At 45.0% G+C, this 20720-nt stretch overlaps 1 protein-coding gene across 2 annotated transcripts in view; it reads right to left on the bottom strand.

Annotated features, from left to right (window-relative positions):
* Positions 1 to 20720, bottom strand: part of PAXIP1 (PAX interacting protein 1) — a 95627-nt gene that overhangs the window by 24446 nt on the left and 50461 nt on the right. For both annotated transcript variants that reach the window (XM_084621604.1, XM_084621605.1), the window contains 7 exons: positions 13654 to 13749; positions 12109 to 12246; positions 6688 to 6809; positions 5906 to 6090; positions 5708 to 5751; positions 3022 to 3089; positions 99 to 201 (listed from right to left, as the gene is read on the bottom strand). In XM_084621604.1, coding sequence (XP_084477730.1) covers positions 99 to 201; positions 3022 to 3089; positions 5708 to 5751; positions 5906 to 6090; positions 6688 to 6809; positions 12109 to 12246; positions 13654 to 13749 — 756 coding nt within the window. The remainder of the gene's footprint in view (positions 1 to 98; positions 202 to 3021; positions 3090 to 5707; positions 5752 to 5905; positions 6091 to 6687; positions 6810 to 12108; positions 12247 to 13653; positions 13750 to 20720) is intronic.

Here is a 20720-nt window from a genome sequence, read left to right as displayed (position 1 = left end):
CTTGTAGACACAAATTAAACTTGATGTATTCGGGAAAATAATCTAAAGTTGCTAAACGTTCCAACATATTGTGCATAAGTGAAAAATATGAAAGTCACCTTGATATACTGCTGGACTTGTGTAGGCTCAAATCCTGTGAAGAGCACCATTGGGGTCAATTCTGGTGAGAGCTTTTTAGTAGGTGGTGGTATGTCCTCAATTCTACAAAATAGAAAAATACAGGACATCATGAAGACTGGGACCAATGTTTTTATTTTAAAACCACTGAAGCACAATCTTGCAAAATTTTACTCATGGGACTACCCGCACAAGTAAAGGTTTTCAAGATTTATGACTTTTTGATAAAAGGTTGCCAACCTGAGAACAAGATGTGTTTAAGTTGGTTCAAGGCACAGACTGAGCACAGTCCTGACCCAGTGGAGGTCAGACTATCTCCAAAAAGGCTTCTTAAGCTGCAGCACTTTTCCAGAAACATATTGGATGCCCTGGCTGCTTTTCTTATTTATACTTGTAGATAAAGTTAAACATTTCACCATTATAAAGGACTGTAGACTTTACACAGTGAATGGCAGAATGATTCCCTAGAGAAAAATCACCAATGTCAAACCAATCATCCAGCATGATTTTAATCTAGAGAGTTAAGCATTTACATTAACAGGCAACATATTGTTTGTGCCATGAATGCTAACCCTTTAGAAGTCTCTGCTCAATTGCTCGGCCCAGTTTTGGAGACAGAGTGAAGAAATCTTTCACAAGATGATGTAGTCTCGGATTCATGAAAGGCTCATGAGTTCACTTTTTAGTGTATTTAAAAAGAGGCCTTTGCAATTATTATGTTTTTATGTGAATATGGTGTTTCCATTTCACTTTCTTTTGTCCATTCTCTCTTCCCCTCCCAACCTTTTCTATGTTCTCTTTGTTTCTTTGCCTTTTTAAATCCTTTTTTCAGTTTTGCTTTCTATTTTTTACTTCCATGTTTTCCTCTCCACTTCTCATCCCGTTTCCTCTCACTGTCTCTGCTTTCTTCCCTTTACCTGCTTGTGAAGCCCCCAGTTCTCTGCCTCTCTAATTTCTCCCCCGCAATTTCTCCAAATCCTATCCTCCCCTCTCTCTTCTAGTTCACTACCTGGGTGTACTCTCTTTCTTCCATCTCCTCCAGTGCATAGTTGGCAACTAGGGCTGTCAAGAGATTTAAAAAATGAGTCGCAATTAATCCCACTATTAAAAAATGAATCGCGATTAATCCTGCTGTTAAACAATAATAGAATACCATGTATTTAAATATTTTTGGATGTTTTCTACATTTTCAAATATATTGATTTCAATTACAACACAGAATACAAAGTGTACAGTGCGCACTTTATATTTATTTTTGATTACAAATATTTGTACTTTAAAAAACAAAATTTACCAATACAAAAGTATTGTAGTGTAATCTCTTTATCGTGAAAGTTGAACATACAAATGTAGAATTATGTTAAAAAAAAACCTGCACTCAAAAATAAAACAATGTAAAACTTTAGAGCCTACAAGTCCAATCAGTCCTACTTGTTGTTCAGCCAATCGCTCAGACAAACAAGTTTGTTTACATTTGCAGAAGATAATGCTGCCTTGTTTACAATGTCACCTGAAAGTGAGAACAGGCACTTGCATGGCATTGTTGCAGCTGGTGTCGCAAGATATTTACATGCCAGATGCGCTAAAGATTCATTTGTCCCTTCATGCTTCAACCACCAGAGGACATGCATCCATGCTGATGATGGGTTCTGCTCGATAACGATCCAAAGCAGTGTGCACCGACGCTTATTCATTTTCATCATCTGAGTCAGATGCCACCAGCAGAAGGTTGATTTTCTTTTTTGGTGGTTTGGGTTCTGTAGTTTTTGCATCAGTGTTCCCCTTTAAAGACTTCTGAAAGCATGCTCCAACACCTCATGCCTCTCAGATTTTGGAAGGCACTTCAGATTCTTAAATCTTGGGTCGAGTGCTGTAGCTATCTTTAGAAATTTCACATTGGTATCTTCTTTGCATTTTGTTAAATTTGCAGTGAAAGTGTTCTTAAAACGAACATGTGCTGGGTCATCATCTGAGACTGCTATAACATGAAATATATGGCAGAATGCGGGTAAAACAGAGCAGGGGACAAACAATTCTCCTGCAAGGAGTTCAGTCAAAATTTCATTAATGCATTATTTTTTTAACGAGTGTCATCAGCATGGACGCATGTCTCTGGAATGGTGGCTGAAGCATGAAGAGGCACATGAATCTTTAGCGCATCTGGCACGTAAACATCTTGCGACGCCAGCTACAACAGTGCCATGCAATGCCTGTTCTCACTTTCAGGTGACATTGTAATTATGAAATGGGCAGCATTATCTCCTGTAAATGTAAACAAATTTGTTTCTCTTAGTGATTGGCTGAACAAGAAGTAGGACTGAGTGGACTTGTAGGCTCTAAAGTTCTACACTGTTTTGTTTTTGAGTGCCGTTATGTACCAAAAAACCCAACATTTGTAAGTTGCACTTTCATGATAAAAAAAGTGCACTACAGTACTTGTATAAGGTGAATTGAAAAATAAGATTTCTTTTATCATTTTTACAGTACAAATATTTGTAATAAAAAATAATATAAAGCGAGCACTATACACTTTATATTCTGTGTTGTAATTGAAATTGATATATTTGAAAATGTAGAAAAACATCCAACAATATTTAATAAATTTCAATTGGTATTCTATTGTTTAATAGTGCGATACTCACAATTATTTTATTTTAATTGTGATTATTTTTTTGAGTTAATCGGGTGAGTTAACTGCGATTAATTGACAGCCCTAGTGGCAACATGTAGAAAATTTTTGCCAGATACAACCATCTTACTAAGTAAGGGCTTCGATGGTTACAGGCGGACAATTAATGGACAGTTTTGTGGACATTCTCCTAAGTTTTTTAATAGCAAAGGAAACAGAAGCCTGTGCAAAAGGAAGTTAATGAGCTTTTGTCACTGGTTGCCAGTTATTCTTACCTTGCCCGTTTAGAAGAAGGCTGAAGACTTGATTCATTTTGCTTTGGTTTCAGGGGCAATCTCACACCCTGCAATTAGACCACCATACATTTGTGTCTGAAGTAAGCACAAACTTTCTGATTAGCCATCCTAGTTTTTCTGTTTCACAATAAAACATTTAACTCCTATATTTTAAAGCAGCTGTTCTCAACCAGGGCTCTGGAGACCCCTGAGGGGGCCACAAGCAGGTTTCAGGGGGTCTGCCAAGCAGGGCCGGTGTTAGACTCCCTGGGGCCTAGGGCAGAAAGCAAATCTGTGCGGTGCTGAAGCCTGGGGCCCCAAGCCCTACCACTGGGCCTGAAGTTGAAGCTTGAGCAACTCAGCTTTGTGGGGCCCCCTGTGACATGGGGCCTCAGGCAATTGCCCTGCTTGCGACACCCTAACACCAGCCCTGGCTTTTATATATAGAAAAACAGTTGCTGTGGTACAGGCAGGCCGTGGAGTTTTTATAGCATGTTGGGGGGGGGGCATCAGAAAGAAAAAGGTTGAGAACCCCTATTTTAAAGTATATGAAGGCAACTAAATCTACATGTAGATGAAAAATGTGTGCTAGCACAGGCTACATTTCAACTGGCAACCTAGAAATTGAAGGCTGCATATCCTATTGCTGCCTACTTAGTCAATCAGTCCCTCCATAAATATTGTGGTAAGTACCAAATAGTGCAGGCACACAAGACCATATTCCTAAGTATCTAAAATCCATTTAAAAAACTGGAAGACGGCATCGGGCTTAAGGTCAGGTGTCAGGGATACTTTAGTACTGGTTTTGTCCACTGCTGAGTGCTTGAAAAAAAATGGAATTATTTAAAATATTTTGACAGCTAAAAAAAAAGTTCAAATGACGTAGAGGTTAATCAGCTCTTGCTTACTAAAGAGTATGGTAATAAAACTGACATAACAAATAATCCAGAACAGAAAAGATAAGGCAAGTATTTTGTGTGCAATGTGAAATTTTATCTGAATGCCATCTGTTGTACAACTGAACTGTATATTCATTGGTACAAACTAGAATTAACATAAAATCGAGTCAAACGTGAAATTGTTAAAAGCTAGAGAAATGCTAGTCAAAGTTTTCAAGATCATAAAATAGGTTAATGTTATTATACATTGACAAAAAAGGAAATTCAGAGTGGAAGTTGTCACTTCAACCTTAATTTTTGTATTTATATTAGTCTAAATAAAATAAAAGAACTTTTACATAGTCTACAGTATGGACTGCAATATCAAGAAAACGTGAGGAAAATGTGGAACAGTCATTCTAAATTTCCTTGCTTTTGACAGTTTACACTACAGTTTTACCACATTTTTTATCAAGACAACTTTTTAGAACATAATATTCTTAAATAAGATAACAAATGCCTTTCACTTGGTATCTAGTCCGTGATTTTGGAACTTCATATTGTGTACTCATAACAGTACTTGAAGCCATATGAATGGAACAATTCTGCCTTAATTTTGCGCAGTATAAATATTATGCTGTCATAAATATAAAGGGAAGGGTAAAAGCTTCTGGCCAGGGGAAAGCTCCTCTCACCTGTAAAGGGTTAAGAAGCTAAAGGTAACCTCGCTGGCACCTGACCAAAATGACCAATGAGGAGACAAGATACTTTCAAAAGCTGGGAGGAGGGAGAGAAACAAAGGGTCTGTGTGTCTGTCTATATTCTGTCTTTGCCGGGGATAGACCAGGAATGGAGTCTTAGAACTTTTAGTAAGTAATCTAGCTAGGTACGTGTTAGATTATGATTTCTTTAAATGGCTGAGAAAAGAACTGTGCTGAATAGAATAACTATTTCTGTCTGTGTATCTTTTTTGTAACTTAGAGAACCCCTCTAGGCAAAACTTATGTTTTTGAATCTAATTATCCTGTAAGATATCTACCATCCTGATTTTACAGGGGGGATTTCTTTATTTCTATTTACTTCTATTTTTATTAAAAGTCTTCTTGTAAGAAAACTGAATGCTTTTTCATCGTTCTCAGATCCAAGGGTCTGGGTCTGTAGTCACCTAGGCAAATTGGTGAGGCTTTTTACCAAACCTTGTCCAGGAAGTGGGGTGCAAGGTTTTGGGAAGTATTTTGGGGGGGAAAGACGTGTCCAAAAAGCTCTTCCCCAGTAACCAGTATTAGTTTGGTGGTGGTAGCGGCCAATCCAAGGACAGAGGGTGGAATATTTTGTACCTTGGGGAAGTTTTGACCTAAGTTGGTAAAGATAAGCTTAGGAGGTTTTTCATGCAGGTCCCCACATCTGTACCCTAGAGTTCAGAGTGGGGGAGGAACCTTGACATATGCATTAAGGCCAAGATTTTCAAAAGTGACTAATGATTTTGGTTGTCCAACCTGAAACATATTAAAAGGGGCCTCAGGTTCAGAATGTGCTGAATATTGATCCTCTGAAAACCAGAATCCTTAAAGAGATTTCAAGTGGGCACCCAAAATTGCTTGGATTTTGCAAAATGATTTCTTTTCTTTTTCTGCTGAAGCATGAAAATAAATTAACATGGAGAACATTATCAAATACAGGAAGGAGGCTTTTTAAAAAAATATACTTTTATACCCATCCTGATTTTCACCTACTCTCTCATACATGGATACAACAAAACCCTAGCAATAACTAGTTGAAAACACAACTGAAAGACTAAGTCAACATACCATTAGTAGCTCTGATGATACCTTCAATGGCACTCTCCAAGCATCTACAAGAGGTGAAGAAAAAACATAGGACTGTGTGAGTAATTTGTTACAAAAAAGATATGACACAGTCCAATATGACTGAGTACAATTATAATTTTGTCCAGTAGGCTAATCTCTGTGGTATACAGGATATTGTGAATGGAAATTCCCACTTACCGAGGAGGTTTAAAATTAGATGCTGAGTAGGAGAAAGTGGATCCTGAAGATTGAACACTGTATATCGGCTATGCTGAATCTGCCGTAATGCTTCAAAATTTCCAAGCAATATATCGCAAAGCCACTGTGCGTTTACACATGGTATCCTCCATTCTTTGGCTTTCTCATACTTTAACCCAGTAGGCCTTATTGTGTGGAGGGGAGGAGGGGGGAATATTCACATTAGTAAAAAGGTACTTTCTTCAGTAAGTTCTAGAATACCAACATTCTCTTTTCAGCCTACCCTCTGGGTATTTTTTATTGGTAGTTGCAGCCAAATACTGTTTTTCCTAAGAGATGTTTTTGCTATACATGTGAGTGGTTGGTGAGCTAGAATTTCTGCCCAGAACAGAAGATCTAAAATGGCTCTAGTTGAAGACCTTTTAACCAATCAGTATTAACCATTTACTTATAAATGGCCTAATAACTGTACCTTCTCTTTAAAAGAAATAAAATTTACACTTAAAGGCTCAAAAGTTAGCTTTCTAAAGTCAGAAGTAAAAAATTGTAATTACTGGAATATAACAGGACTTAGAAATATAATTAATAAAACTGGGCATCCATACTGCAGTTGTCTGGATCACTCCAGGAAAAAAATAATTAACACGTAAGTGCCTTTATTATGAAATAGCTATAAATGAATAACATAGCAAGGAAGTCACTAACATAATCAAGGATAGTTTTGTAGCTAGACTGGAAATAGGTTACTGAAGATTTGAATGCTGTTGAAATAAACCACTTACTCTTTACAGATGAGAACTGTGTTGCTGCGACACAGATAGCCTGTGTATTTGGCCCCTGCTAGATAAGCCATTAGTTTGAGATCATCTCTGTCACTATCAACAAATCCGGTCACTGAGATAATCTATTGTAGAAAAGAACGAAAGTTACAAATAATAATAGTAATAATAAATAATAATAATAAAAGAACTAGGCAGTATTTACACAGATGCACACAAAGGTTGCAAATAAATGAGAGATTATTCTTCTCTAGCCTGGTGAACTTGTCAGTGTGTCTCAATAAAATGGAGGTTACTTATTGTAAGTGGAAGTTCTTGGAGAGGAGTGGTCCCTATCTGAATTCCACGTGTGGGTACACATGCACACCGTGGACATGAGTCCGGAGAGTTTAACAAGCAGTATCCGTTGGACTGCACCTGCACAGTAGGTCTCCTTGTGCTTCTGAGTGAGGGTATAAACGGCAGTGAGGGTGGATGCCCCCCACCCAGTTCCTCCTCTTACCGCAAATCTAACCAGATCCAAAGCAGAGGGGATGGAGGACAGGTAGTGGCATGCAGATAGGGATCACACATCTCAAAGAACTTCCAGGTACGGTAAGTAACCTCCATTTCTTCTTCAAGTGCTGGCTCCTATGTATATTCCACACGTGAGTGGGTGGCAAGCTGGAACAGGGGTGTGAGGAAGCCAGAAGCAAAGATGCTTTCAATACTGTAGATCCCACTGCTGTATCTGCAACAGAGGCCTGGACTTCTGCATGGTGTCTAGGAAATGTGTATGGAGCTGGTGGCTGTACCTATGTCCTGCATTGGGAGTTCCTGCACAGATCCGATAGTGGTGGCTTGTATTCTTGTGGAGTGGGCTGTGAGCTAGCCTGTAGCATTTGACAATGAAGCCAGAAACCCACTTAGAAATTCTTTGAGAAGATATGGCCTGACTTCAGGATCTCTCTGCAATTGCAATAGAGTGTTTTGGTGACTTTCTGATACGTTTGGTTCTTTGCATGTGGGATGCCAAGGGAGTGAAGTCTCTTCTCTTCAGGAGAAGCATGGGGTTTTTAGAAAAAAAGACAGATAAGTGAATAAACTGGGTGATGTGAAATTGAGAGATAACCATGGGGAGAAATTTAGGCTGGAGGCAAAAGGATACCTCTTCCTTCTGAAAGGCCTCTGGGGAGGATCTTCCCAGTTTGCTGACCCTTCTGGCCAAAGTGAGGGCCACTAGAAACACTACTTTCATGAATAGGTGGGACATGAAGCACACTGCTAAGGTTCCAACAGTAGTCTGGTGAATTTTGACAGCACGAGGTTAAGATCCCATAGCGATATAGGTTTAATAACTGGCAGGAAGGCCTCAATGAGACCTTTCATGAATTGTGTCATAGCTGGGTGGGTAAAAAGAGAGTGCCCAGCTACTGGAGGGAAGAAGGCACTAATGGCTGCAAGGTGAGCTTATAACAAGCCGATCAAAAGACCAGACTTCTTTAGAGACAGGAGGTAATCTAAAACAATCAGGATACTTGAAGTGACTGGGTAAGACTGATTGTGCTGTGCAAAGGTGGAGAAATGCTTCCATTTAGCTAAAGAGCAAGTCCTAGTCAAATCTTTTCTACTTTGGGTAAGTGTAGCTTGGACCAGGAGAAGAACAAGAAAGTTCTACTTCCAACGGCCATTCAAACACAAGGCCCTGGGGCGGAGCGAGCTCAGGCAGGGGGTCTTTGATTCTGCCCCTGTCCTGCATTAGGAGTTCTGGGAAGGGATGGAGCTTTACTGGAGGGTAGGCTGACATTGACAGCAGCTCTGGGAACCAAAACTGCACCAGTAGGGTGCTAGGAGAATGACGCTGGCCTTGATGCACCTCTTTCTCAGGAACTGTGGAAGCAGGGGAATGGGAGGAAAGGCATACATGAAAACGTTCGTCCACAACAACAGGAGAACGTCATCTTGGAAGTCATGGCCTATGGCTCCCCTGAAGCAACATAGGGGAAGGGGTTTTTTGTTTGGGATGCAAAGAGGTCCCAGGAGGTGTGCCCCATTGCATGAATATGTCTGTCGGAATAGGCTGTGGATTTCCTACTTGCAGTCTGCCTAGAAGTACCTGCTGAGGTTGTCTGTTAAGGAGCTGCGAATACCTGGGAGGTATGCTACCTGGATAGGAATGTTGTGCTTGATGGACCAGTTCCAAGCCTGACTGCTTCCAGACAAAGTGGTAGAAATCTTGCTTCTCCGTTTGTTTACGTAGACGAGGCAGTGATATTGTCTGACATCACTTGGATATGGAAGGCACATATAAGTGGGAGGAAGGCCTTGTATATGAGGCGGAGTGCCCACAGTTGCAATTATGTTGATGTGTAGCCTGGCCTCCTGTGGGGTCCACGTGTCCCGTCAGTGTGATTGTTCAGGTGGGTGCCCTACCCCAGAAGGGAAATATCTGTTACAATGGTGTCAACAGGAGTGGGAGTAGAGAAGGGGGCTCCCATTCTCACCTTTTCTAGGTTCGACCGCCATATGAAGGAAGCGACGATCCTGGAAGGAATGATCACCTTGGCGTTGATGTGGTCCTTATTGGGCAAGTAGACTGAATTGAGCCGGGCCCTTAGGCATCATAGATGAAGCCTGACAAAGGGTGTCACACGAGTGGCCTCACTGGGATAGGCACATTCTCACTGTAGTCTTTGGTCTGCAGGATATCAGAGAAATCAGGTTGCACATCATTTGAAATCTTTCTGCAGGGAGGAGGGAAGGCACTTGTAGAAACAGAATCCAATGTTGCCCCAATAAAGTTGAGCATCCTCGTGAGGGATAAAATGGACTTTTCTCTGTTCAGACAAATCCCCAGGGATGCGAGAAACTGAATGAGGAATTGTGTAGCTGACCTGACCTCCCATCGAGAGCATCCTACCAGGAGCCAGTCTTCCAGATATGGAAAAACTGTACGGCCCTGAGGTCTCATCTGGGCTGTCACCACAGAGGCTGTAGTAGGGATTCCACTTCCTGTTAAAGAATCACCTCGTAAGAGGGGAAGGGGGTTTGTAAAAACAGAAAGAGAGGAACTTATAGAGGATGCCTGATGGATAAGCTTCAAGACCCAACTGTCTGTCATGATTAGCTCTCAACTGTGGGCAAAAGAGTAAAATGGCCTACAAAAGTGGCAGGAGAAGGGGTATGTGGCACCAGTGATGGTAAGCATGGATCTACCGTGGATCCTATGAGGGGGCTGAGAATGGGTCACAATCATGGTGGTAGAGAGGGCTGAAAAGCAGAGCCTCTGAGTCTTCTGTTTGCATGGAGACTTGGCAGGACATTGGTAGTAGAAAGCATGAGGAGGGGGAGGCGGTCTTGGTTTATAGGTCTGACTCTGGTGCCTCCTTTTTGGAGCTGGTGTGTAGATCCCCAGGAAGTGGAGGGTCGACCTCGAGTCCTTTAACGAATGAAGAGTCTCATCGGTTTCCTCGTCAAAGGGAAGGTCCTGGATAGTATTCTTTTCCCTGGGAAAGACCAAGGATTGCAACCAAAAATCCCTTCTCATAACCATACTAGTGGCTAAATTTCTTGATGCTGTATCCACTACATCAACTGCAGTCTGAAGGGCTGTTTTTCCCACTAACTTGCCTGCTTTAGAAGGGAGAGGAATTGGGGTCTGTCTTCAGGGGAAAGTTTGTCCTGAGAGGCTACCAGCCTAGAATAGTTGCTGAAGTTGTACTGAACTAGCAGGCCTGGGAATTGACAATGCAAAATTGCAAGCAGCGGAAGAGAAGACCTTTCTCCCCAGAAGGTAGAGTCTTTTGGAGTCCTTGTCTGATGGGGTGGTCCAAAAGTATTGTGACCTAGTCCTTTCTGTAGCAGCCTGTATCACCAGGGAGTTGGGGGTAGAGTGGGAGAACATAAATTCGGCTCCCTTTGCCTGACAAAATAGCCCCTCTTGGCCCTCTTAGGTGTGGGGGCGCAGAATACTGGAATATGCCAGAACAACCTCACTGGTTCCAATAAGGCTTCGTTAATCAGGAGAGCCCACTTACTTGGGCCCTGAGGCTGCAGAATGTTCAGTGGTTCATAGGGTGCCTCTTCAGCAGGCATAAGGGCTCTACATCAGCGTTTCTCCCACTCCCACATGCCGCGGCTGTGGCACTGCAACTGTTCTCTCCTTCCTAGGGCCCTGAAGCTAGACTGGACTAATTTACACCAGGGGCACAGCAGGACCCTAGCTGCATCAGAATACGGGGGGCACAAAAGGTAACTTCAAGCTAATTATGCTCCCTCAATATACTCCCGGCTCAAGTGCAGGACCTCAGTAACTGAGATCTGGGACCAATGAGATCGGTTTCTATACTGCAATGAACTGAACAGTACTGACTGACTACTTGATTTCTTGCTGTCTGACCCCTACGAAGTCCTCATCAACCTTTCTTTATTGAGAATGCATCAAGATTAAATATTTTAACACCCAAATTAATAGGTTGCTTTTGGCCTTTACAAATCCTGCTTCAGGCATCAGTGCAAACATTAAATTCTGCTAATTGAAAAATCTTCCAGTCTTCATTGCCCAGTTAACAGCTATATTAAGATGATGCTTTCTATCTCCTATGCTACATGTCCCTCCTTACTTGAATTCAAAATCTTCTCATAAAAGTTACAGGAACTGAAACTACTGGCTTTGGCCCCAATCATGCAAACATTACTCAGTGACTTCATGCACAAACGTTTGAAGGATCAGGACCTGTATGGGGAAAGTTCAGTGTCTTGTGGTGGGTTTTGCCGTTAGTGGTAATGAAAGTGGTGCAACTAAGACGCCATCCACTGCACTCAAAAAAGTATCATTTCTCAACCTTAAGTATCAAAATCCAATCTCTTGAGTTTGTGAATGGTTAATTATCAGTCAAAGAACAGGTTTCATTATTCTTTTTGGTCCTGCAAATTGGGATTTCCCAATGCTGAGCATTAAAAATGAAAACATAAAAACTGCTACAGTTGCAAGAACATTAGCATCTATGAAGTTAGAGAAAAGTGATCACAGTCTAGTGGTTAAAGAACAGGGGACCTAGATTCTAATCTCGATTCTTGCTGTGCGATCCTGGACAATTTGCTTAATCTCTGTGCCTTAATTTCTTCGTGTGTAAGAGGGAGAACTATTAAAGGGTGTTGTTGTGAGGCTTAAAACTCATTAATGCATAAAACACTTTGAGATCAATGGATGGTACACACCATAGAAGTGAAAAGTTCTAACTACCACTTGTAAGAACAAGAGAAAATCCTTTATTTACATGTATCTGAAGCCAATTCCACCATTGGGAAAAGGAGTCCACATTTTACTTCAAATAGGTATTTTCTGGATATGTAAATGCTGCCCCAATACAACAAATATTCAATACTCGGTGCAATTAAGCTTTTAAAGGAAATGCTAGTTGTTTTAACTTCGGGTTTTCTTACGTGCTGAGAGCATGGTTTTCCTCCTGGTGGGAATGCCACTGGAAAATGAAGGGCTCGATGTGGTGGTATCATTTTCTTCTTCTTCAAGATGGAGTTCAGCCAGTGTGCTGTGATGCACCTCTTCCTTTCTCTCACAGCCTACCAACACATGTATATACAGTTAGAAGTTGTTACTCTTGCTTTAACTTATATTAAAAACAGTATGCTAGGACACCCATGTAACCCATTAAAAAGGCATGTTTTGCTCTTTTGAGCTCCCAGAGTATATAATACTTTTCCCCAGCCCTTTAGGTGCCCTCTTTCACACTACATCTCCTTCAGACATACCATGAACATGAGACCTGGGTGTTCCAGAATATACATTTTATTTCTCTTGTAATATTATGGAGGAGCTGGTCAAAGGAAACGGTTACCTATAGTAACTATAGCTCTTTGAGATGTGATGCAGATGTGTACTCTACTTAGGTATGTACACACCCAGAGCACCAGAACCAGAGAATTTGCCTAGCAGTACTAGTTGGGAGGTGACGCTTGCACCTCCTGGGTGTAACCCCTCCCCTGGCTCCACGAGGCAGCACCGCTGCGACCCTCCTCAGTTCCTTCACACCAAAAATCAAGAGTATAGACTCCAATGTAGAGGGGATGGAGTGGATGTGGAATACACATTTATATCACATCTTGAAGAAACACAGTTACAGCAAGTAACTGTTTCTTCTTTGAGCAGATTCAGACGTGTATTCCATTTAGGTGACTCACAAGCAGTACCTGCATAGGTGGGGCCTGGCATCTACTTAAACAAGGACTGCAGGACTGCTCTAACAAAGTTTGCATCTGCTCTGGATGCCGCAGGAATGGCATAATGGTTGGTAAATGTATGCACAGAAGACCAAGTGGCAAACCTGCAAACATCCAATTCTGAAATGTCACTTAAAAACAACATTGACATAGCCTGTGTCCTCAGAGTGAGGACAAGTTTTATACTGTATGGTTCCACTTTATCACTTATTTTCAATTGTATGTACAGATCACGTATCTGCTGAAATACTGAACATTGTAGTCTTACTTATAAAACAACTTCCATTTAAAAGGAAAATGGTGAATTAATGAGATCAGATCACAAGTTGTCAGAAAGACAAGCACACAGCAGGTTAAAAAAGAAATAATGAAAAAAATGTAAATATTTAATGTAGAACTACTCTAAAAATCTATTTTCTAGTCTTAAATTGCAGGGTCTCATAATTTCTCCAATTCTTTGTATTGATACTCCACACTGTGAATCTAATAACTGTGACAGTTTCACATATGCTGTCAACTTCTTTCCCCACTGGAGCTATGAAGTTATTAATACAGTGACAAATCTTGCACTCTTTACTGAGACAAATTCCCAGAAACAGCAATGGAATGTGTTCTGTGTTAGTGAAAACTGAAGAACTTGACCAATAGTGTGTTATTTATTCTGTACAATAAAACCTGCAAACATTGACATACTTCAGTGATACTTCAGTACATGAGCATGTGTCAACTTATGTTATTAATTTTGCTTACCTGAACATACATATTACTGACTTGGCTTTCACAGAGAAGATGCGTACATCTGCTTGTAAGCGTAGGGTCCACAGTGCCGCCATGTGCTTGAATGATCTGGTAAACCATTAAAACCAAATTTTTAATTAAAATGTTCGTTAACCTAACAAGCCCACAGTTCCAAACAGAGTCCTCTGCTTAACAGACTTCATGTTAGTGGAGTGTTTTTACATCTTAAGTGCTGGCCTCAGTTAAAAAAAGATTGCATATTTGCAAGAAGCAAGAAAGTTTTGCAAACAAAGCCAAGTTCTTTCATACATCAATCCATCAATATGACAAGTGCGTTCTCTTGCTTATTCATCTTTAAAAACACATTCATTCATAATGATTTAAAAATGCATTACTTGGGAACAGCTTCTCTTTGTATGAATTTAAAAACGACAGTTAACTGTTCTGTAATTGGTGTTCTTCAAGATGTGTTGCTCGTGTCCATTCCATATTAGGTGCTCGCCACATGCACCGGACGTTTTTCCCTCAGTGCTATCTGTAAAGGACCGGCTTCGGCACCCCCTGGAGCGGTGCGCACAAGTCACGGTATAAAGGGCACCACCGGCTCCCCCCACACTCAATTCCTTCTTGCCGGAAACTCAGACAGTGGGGAAGGAGGGCAGATCATGGAATGGACTTGAGCAACACCTCGAAGACCACCAGTTATGGAACAGGTAACTGTCTTTTCTTCAAGTGCTTGCTTATGTCCATTCCATACTAGGTGACTCCCAAGCAGTACCAAGGAAGGCATGTAGGAGTTCATGGACGTGTAGACTGCAACGCAGCTCTGCTGAACCCAGTGTCATCTCTGGCCTGCTGAGTGATGGCATAATGCGCCATGAATGCGTGAACCGAAGACCACACTGCGGCTCTGCAAACGTCCTGGATGGGAACGTGCGCCAGGAAGGCGGCAGAGGATGCCTGGTCTTTGGCCGAATGGGCCCTCATGATTGGTGGTGGTAGGACCTGTGCCAGCTCATAACACAACGGTGGGCAACCTGCAACCTGCACGTAGCTCATCAGGGTAAACCACTGGCGGGCCGCAAGACAGTTTTTTTACATTGACCGTCCGCAGGCACGACTGCCCGTAGCTCTCAGTGGCAGCGGTTTGCCGTTCCTGGCCAATGGGACCTGCGGGAAGAGGTGTGGGCTGGCCACCGCTTCCCGCAGCTCCCATTGGCCGGGAACAGTGAACTGCTGCCACTGAGAGCTACGGGCGGCCGTGCCTGCGGACGGTCAATGTAAACAAACTGTCTAGCGGCCAGCCAGTGGATTACCCTGACGAGCTGCGTGCAGCCCGCGGGCCACAACTTGCCCACCATTGTCTCAACAGGACCGGATACAGGAGATGATCCAGTTGGAAATCCTCTGCGAGAACACCAGAAGGCCCTTCATTCTGTCCACTGTCGCGATGAAGAGCTGGGTCGACCTGTGGAAGGGCTTGGTACGTTCCAGGTAAAACCCCAAGGCACGTCTGCAGCCTCCTTTCCTCACTAGTGGTGTGTGGCTTGGGACAAAACACCGGGAGGAAGATCTCCTGGTTGACATAGAAGGAAGACACCACTTTCGGCAGAAAGGCCGGATGGGGTCACAGATTAACTCTGTCCTTGCAAAACACCGTATACGGCAGCTCCGATGTCAGGGCTTTCATTTCTGACACTCGTCTCGGTGATGTTATCGCCACAAGGAAACACTTTCCATGACAGGTGGGAAAGGGAGCAGGAGCCCATAGGCTCAAAGAACAGACCCATGAGCCTAGAAAGAACCAAGCTAAGATCCCACAGTAGCACAGGAGCCCAGACTGGCGGGAAGAGCCTCTCGAGGCCTCTCAGAAATCTGATTGACATGTCGTGCGAGAACACCATCTGACCTTGGATAGGTGGGTGGAAAAAGGAGATGGCCGCAAGATGCGCCATGATGGAAGAGAGGGCCAGTCCCTGGTTCTTAAGATGAAGCAGGTAATGTAAGACAGATTGTAAGGAAGAGCACAACAGAGACAGGTGATGCTCAGGTGCCCAGTGGGAGAACCTCATCCATTTGGTCAGGTAGGTTGCTCTGGTGGAAGGCTTCCCGCTTTCCAGGAGGGAGGACTTGCTGGACCTCATCAGAGCAGGCCTGCTCCTCCGGGTTCAACCATCCAGCATCCATGCCGTGAGGTGGAGGGAGGTGAGGTTGGGATGGAGGAGGTGCCCATGATCTTGCAAAATCAGACATGGTCGGTCAGGAAGGGGCTAGGGAGTGGCTGCTGCTGGGTTCATCAGTGTGCTGAACCAATGTTGGTGTGGCCACGCCATGATGACTGATCATGATGACTTGGGCCTTGTCTCTCGATCTTTTGACAGGACTCTGCTAATGAGCAGGATCGGTGGGAATGCATACATCAGACCCCCCAGCCCCCGCCCTCCAACCATGACAGGAGGAAGGAGTCGGCGAGAGAGCCCTTGCCCAGACCCTGCAGGGAACAGAACTGATGACATTTTCTGTTCTGTCTGGTGGCGAACAGGTCCACTTGCAGAGTTCCCCACCTCTGGAAGGGCATTTGGGCTACCTCTGGATGCAGCAACCATTTGTGGGGAAAGAAAACAGACCTGCTGAAGTGATCTGGTCACGCTGGGGAGGTGACAGGCCTCCAGGTGCTTGATCACGTGCTTGATGCAGAAATCCCACAGTCAGAGAAGCCTCTTGACAGAGCTGAGTAGCATACTCCCCCTTGTCTGCTGATGTAAAACATCGAGGCCGTATTGTGGGTCAATACTCTCACCACCTTGCCTGACAGATGTGTCAGGAAGACCCCGCAGGCCAAATGTACCACTCTGAGCTCCATGATGTTTATGTGCAACATCATCTCCTCCAGAGACCATGTCCCTTGGGTCTGTAGCTCGCCTAGATGCGCTCCTCAACCGATGTCCGAAGCGTCTGATATCAGTTCGACAGAGTGGAGCAGGCTGTCGAACGGAACTCCTTCCAGGACTGCCTTGGGATTGGTCCACCATTGCAGGGAGGTAAGTATCACTGGTGGGACAGTAACAACCTTGTCCAGGTGATCTTTGGACTGGAAATAGACTGTCACCAGCCACTGCTGCAAGGGTTGCACTCTGAGCCTTACATGGTGGACAACATATGTACATGCTGCCATGTGGCCCAGCACATGCAGACATACCTGGGCTGTGGTTAGAGGGAACGCAGAGACCCCCCGCGATGAGGTCCAACATCATCTGGAACCTCTCCTGCTGTAGGAAAGCTCTGGTGCAGGTGGAGTCAAGCACTGCTCCAATTACCTCTATCCTTTGCATCGGAACGAACATTGACTTTGACTTCTTGTCATTCACCAATAGGCCCATGGACTGGCATGTGACCTGTAGCATCGCGATGTCCCTTTGGACTGGAGACCTGGAGCGGCCTTTGACCAGACAGTCATCGAGATATGGGTATATTTGAATACCCCGATGCCGGAGGTAAACTGCTACAACCAACATGCACCTGGTAAACATCCTCGGTGCTGTTGCTAGGCCAAAAGGGAGAATGGCAAACTGGTAGTGGTCCAATCCCACTGTGAAGCACAGGAAGCTTCTGTGTACTTGAAAGATCACAATATGAAAGTATGCATCCTTCAAGTCGAGGGCAGCATACCAATCTCCCGGATCCAGGGAGGGGACGATGGAGGCCAGGGAGACCATGCAGAACTTCAACTTCTTTAGATATTTGTTGAGGTCTCGCAGGTCCAGGATGGGTCTTAGAAAGTACCACGAACAGAATCCCTTGTTCCTGTACTTGCGAGGAACTTCTTCCACCACTCCCAGCTGCAGCAGGCCCTTCACCTCCTATGTGGAGAGACTTTCACGAGAAGTGTCCCTGAAGAGGGACAGGGAAGGGATTGGGGGTGGGGATGAAAGAAACTGGAGGGTATAGCCCTGGGCCTCTGCGTTGAGGACCCAGCGGTCTGAAGTTATTGTGGTCCATGCAGGGAGGAAAAAAGAAAGAAAGGCGGTTGCAGAAACATAGGGAGGATGGATTTGGGGTACAGTCTGGTAGGTCGCCCTCAGACGCACCCTCAAAAAGCTTCCTTGCCACCCTGCCTGTTGTGGTAGGCGCCCAATTGCGTAGAGGGCGGAGGTTGGTGGCTCTGGAGACGTTTGTGGCCTCTGCTCTTCTCATGAGCTATCTCCTGCCTCGGTTGGCTCCTTTGGCCCTGGGGTATTGCAGCTTGAACCACTTATGGGCTGGACCTGGGATGTAGAGCCCTAGGATTTTCAATGTAGCATAGGAGTCCTTCAACCTATGTAATTTATTGTCTGTCTACTCATCAAACAGCGCTTGGCCATCAAAGGGAAGGTCCTGTATGGACTGCTGGGCCTCCATCAACAAACCCAAGAGAAGGAGCCAGGAAGCCCTCCACATGGAGATGGCTGAGGCCATGCTGCGTGCCGCGGAGTCCACCACGTCTGAGGCTGCTTGCAGGGCTGCTCTGGCTGCAGCGTTGCCCTCATCGAGAATAGCCCGAAACTCCTTCCTGGTGTCCTCAGGAAGCGAATCCTCAAACTTGGCCATGGCTTGCCACATATTGAAGTCATAACAGCCAAGGAGGGCTTGGTGGTTGGCCACCCTCAAATGGAGGATGAATAAACTTTGCGTCCGAACAAATCTAGCTTCTTTGAATCTTTATTCTTAGGAGTAGCTCCTGGTTGGCCTTGTCTCTCCCGCTCATTAACAGTCACTACTACCAGGAAGCTTGGGGCCGGGTCGGTATATAAGGACTCATGATCCTTAGCCAGCACCAAGTACTTCCTTTTTGCCCTCTTGGAGATGTGGGGCAGGGATGAGGGGGTCTGCCACAGGGCGTTTGTGATCTTAGACACCCCTTCATGGAGGGGCAGAGGCACCTGGCCAGTGCAGTTGAGCAGAGGACATCGAATAGGGAGTCCAACCGTTCCTCCAACTCCTCCGCCTGGAGCCCCAAGTTAGAGGCAATTCTTTTCAACAGTTCTTGATGAGCCTTAGCATCATCCTGAGGAACTGCGTGAGGGGCCCCCGCAATTGCCTCAACAGGCGAAGATGAGGAGGAAGCTGGTGCCATGGGGTCTGCGTGAGACTGAGGGGTTCTCTCTTCAGGAATGGCCGACTCTGGGGGAGGGCGGGATACCGAGGCCGATGGTTTGTTCGAGGCCCCCGCCACCGCCCTGAGCCCTTGTGAAGGCTGGGTAAAGCCCCATGGGTTACATGGGTACCAGGCAGCCGGCCACTGGCCCTGCGGCCATGGGGTAGTTGGCGGTACCGCTGATGTTGAGGGGACCACCGGTATTGGATTTTGGTCCACCAGCAATGACTCCTGACTGGTGGTGGAGCTCGAGGCCGAGTGGTTGCTCTCAGGTGACCATGAGCGAGTAGATCGGCTATTCCGATCACTGTGGTGCCAATCACTGTTCCTGGAAGGGAAACTCTCCACTCGGGACGAGTCCGTTCTGTGGGTCCTCAGGGACCAGTGATGTTCAGTGAATCAGCGACGGCATTCCAGCGATCTAAGCCTCATGCTGCTCAACCAATACCAAGATCTGGAGCGGGACCGGGAACTGCACTGGGTCAATCTCCATGAAGACCTTCCTCCTGACCTAGGGGATCTGTGTTGCGAGGACGTGTACCGATAACTCCACTCCTGTGACAGACTGTCTTGGGCCCGTGACCAGAGACGAGCCATGGGTGAAGCACTGGGCAGATTTCTATAGACCTGTGCCAGGTCACCGGCGAGGTGCCTCTTAAGTCCTGCAGGCGGTGCCGTCAGTCTGGACACTGGCGAGGGCTTTGCCGAGCTTGCATCTCTGCCTTCAAGGCCTGGTGGTTCCGTCCCCCACGATGAGGAGTAGTGCCGCTGAGACAGGGAGTTACAGAAAGGACCCAAAGCGGGTTTACCCTTAGACTGGAGTACTGCTGTAGCCGGTGTGGGCGGCTCCAGTAGCACCAGGATATCCTGTGCTGCCTGCAGGGCCTCGGGGATCAACAGGATCTCTAACTGACAAAGGCCCTCATCACTGTCCAGAGTGGCAGCCATGGGTCAGGCAGGCTGGACCGCTCAACCTGAGCTGGGGCCCAACTCCCGGTAGGAGGCATTAAGTCGCCCTCCTCGGGCCTTGGCTCCCCTCTTACCCTCTCCTTCCCCTTGTGGGATGTAGGAGATCTTCCTCTCCCCGTCTTCTTTTGCTGGGGAGGCGGATTAGCGCTGGTCTATCGACGGCGCCGGTGGGGAGCTCTGCACCGACACTGTGGTGCTTGGGGCAGAGTCGGACCTCGACTGCTCTGGTGCCAGAGTCAGAGCCAACTCCATTAGGAGCACTTTGAGATGGATGTCTCTCTTCTTCTTAGTCGGAGGTTTGAAGGACTTGCAGATACAGAACTTGTCACTGATACGCGACTTGCTGAGACTCCTTAAATAACTATTATGCAGATCACTGATGGGCACTGGTTTCTTGCAGCGATTGCAGGGCTTAAGCCTGGGGACCAAACCTAGACTAATTCTCATTCAGGACTAACCAAGTAAATCACTCTAACACTAACACAGTATGGGAAACTTAACTATGTACAACTATATTACAAGAAAAGTTTGAAACACTGAACGAAGTGAAAAAAGCTAGCGGAAGCAGCAGACGTTACAGAACCGTCATTGGTGACAAGAAGGAACTGAGGGTGGGGGGAGCTGGCGGCGTCCCTTATACCGCAGCATGTGCACACCACTCCAGAGGCTGCCAGAGCTGGTCCCCTACGGAAACCACGGAGGGAAAAACTTCTGACACCGGTGCATGTGGCGAGCACACATACCTAATATGGAATGGACATGAGCAAGCACTTGAAGAAGAACTATTAGTATTTGAATGAAAGGGAAGAAACAGACTAGAGTTTACACTTTTTCGCTGAATGACAAAAGATGCATTCTCATCTTTAGAAGTATTAGAAAAACAAATATGTAATAACTATTTGTACTCTTTAGAAAATTGAGCAGGGCTTAGCTATAAAATTAGCTTACAAAATCATGCGTTCAGCCTGGATAGTAA

Source organism: Lepidochelys olivacea (genome assembly GCF_965140295.1).
Source record: "Lepidochelys olivacea isolate rLepOli2 genome assembly, chromosome: 2".
In the NCBI taxonomy this organism is placed as follows: domain Eukaryota; kingdom Metazoa; phylum Chordata; order Testudines; family Cheloniidae; genus Lepidochelys; species Lepidochelys olivacea.
The sequence above is the reverse complement of the archived record's forward strand: the minus strand, read 5'-3'. Positions and strand labels throughout refer to the sequence as shown.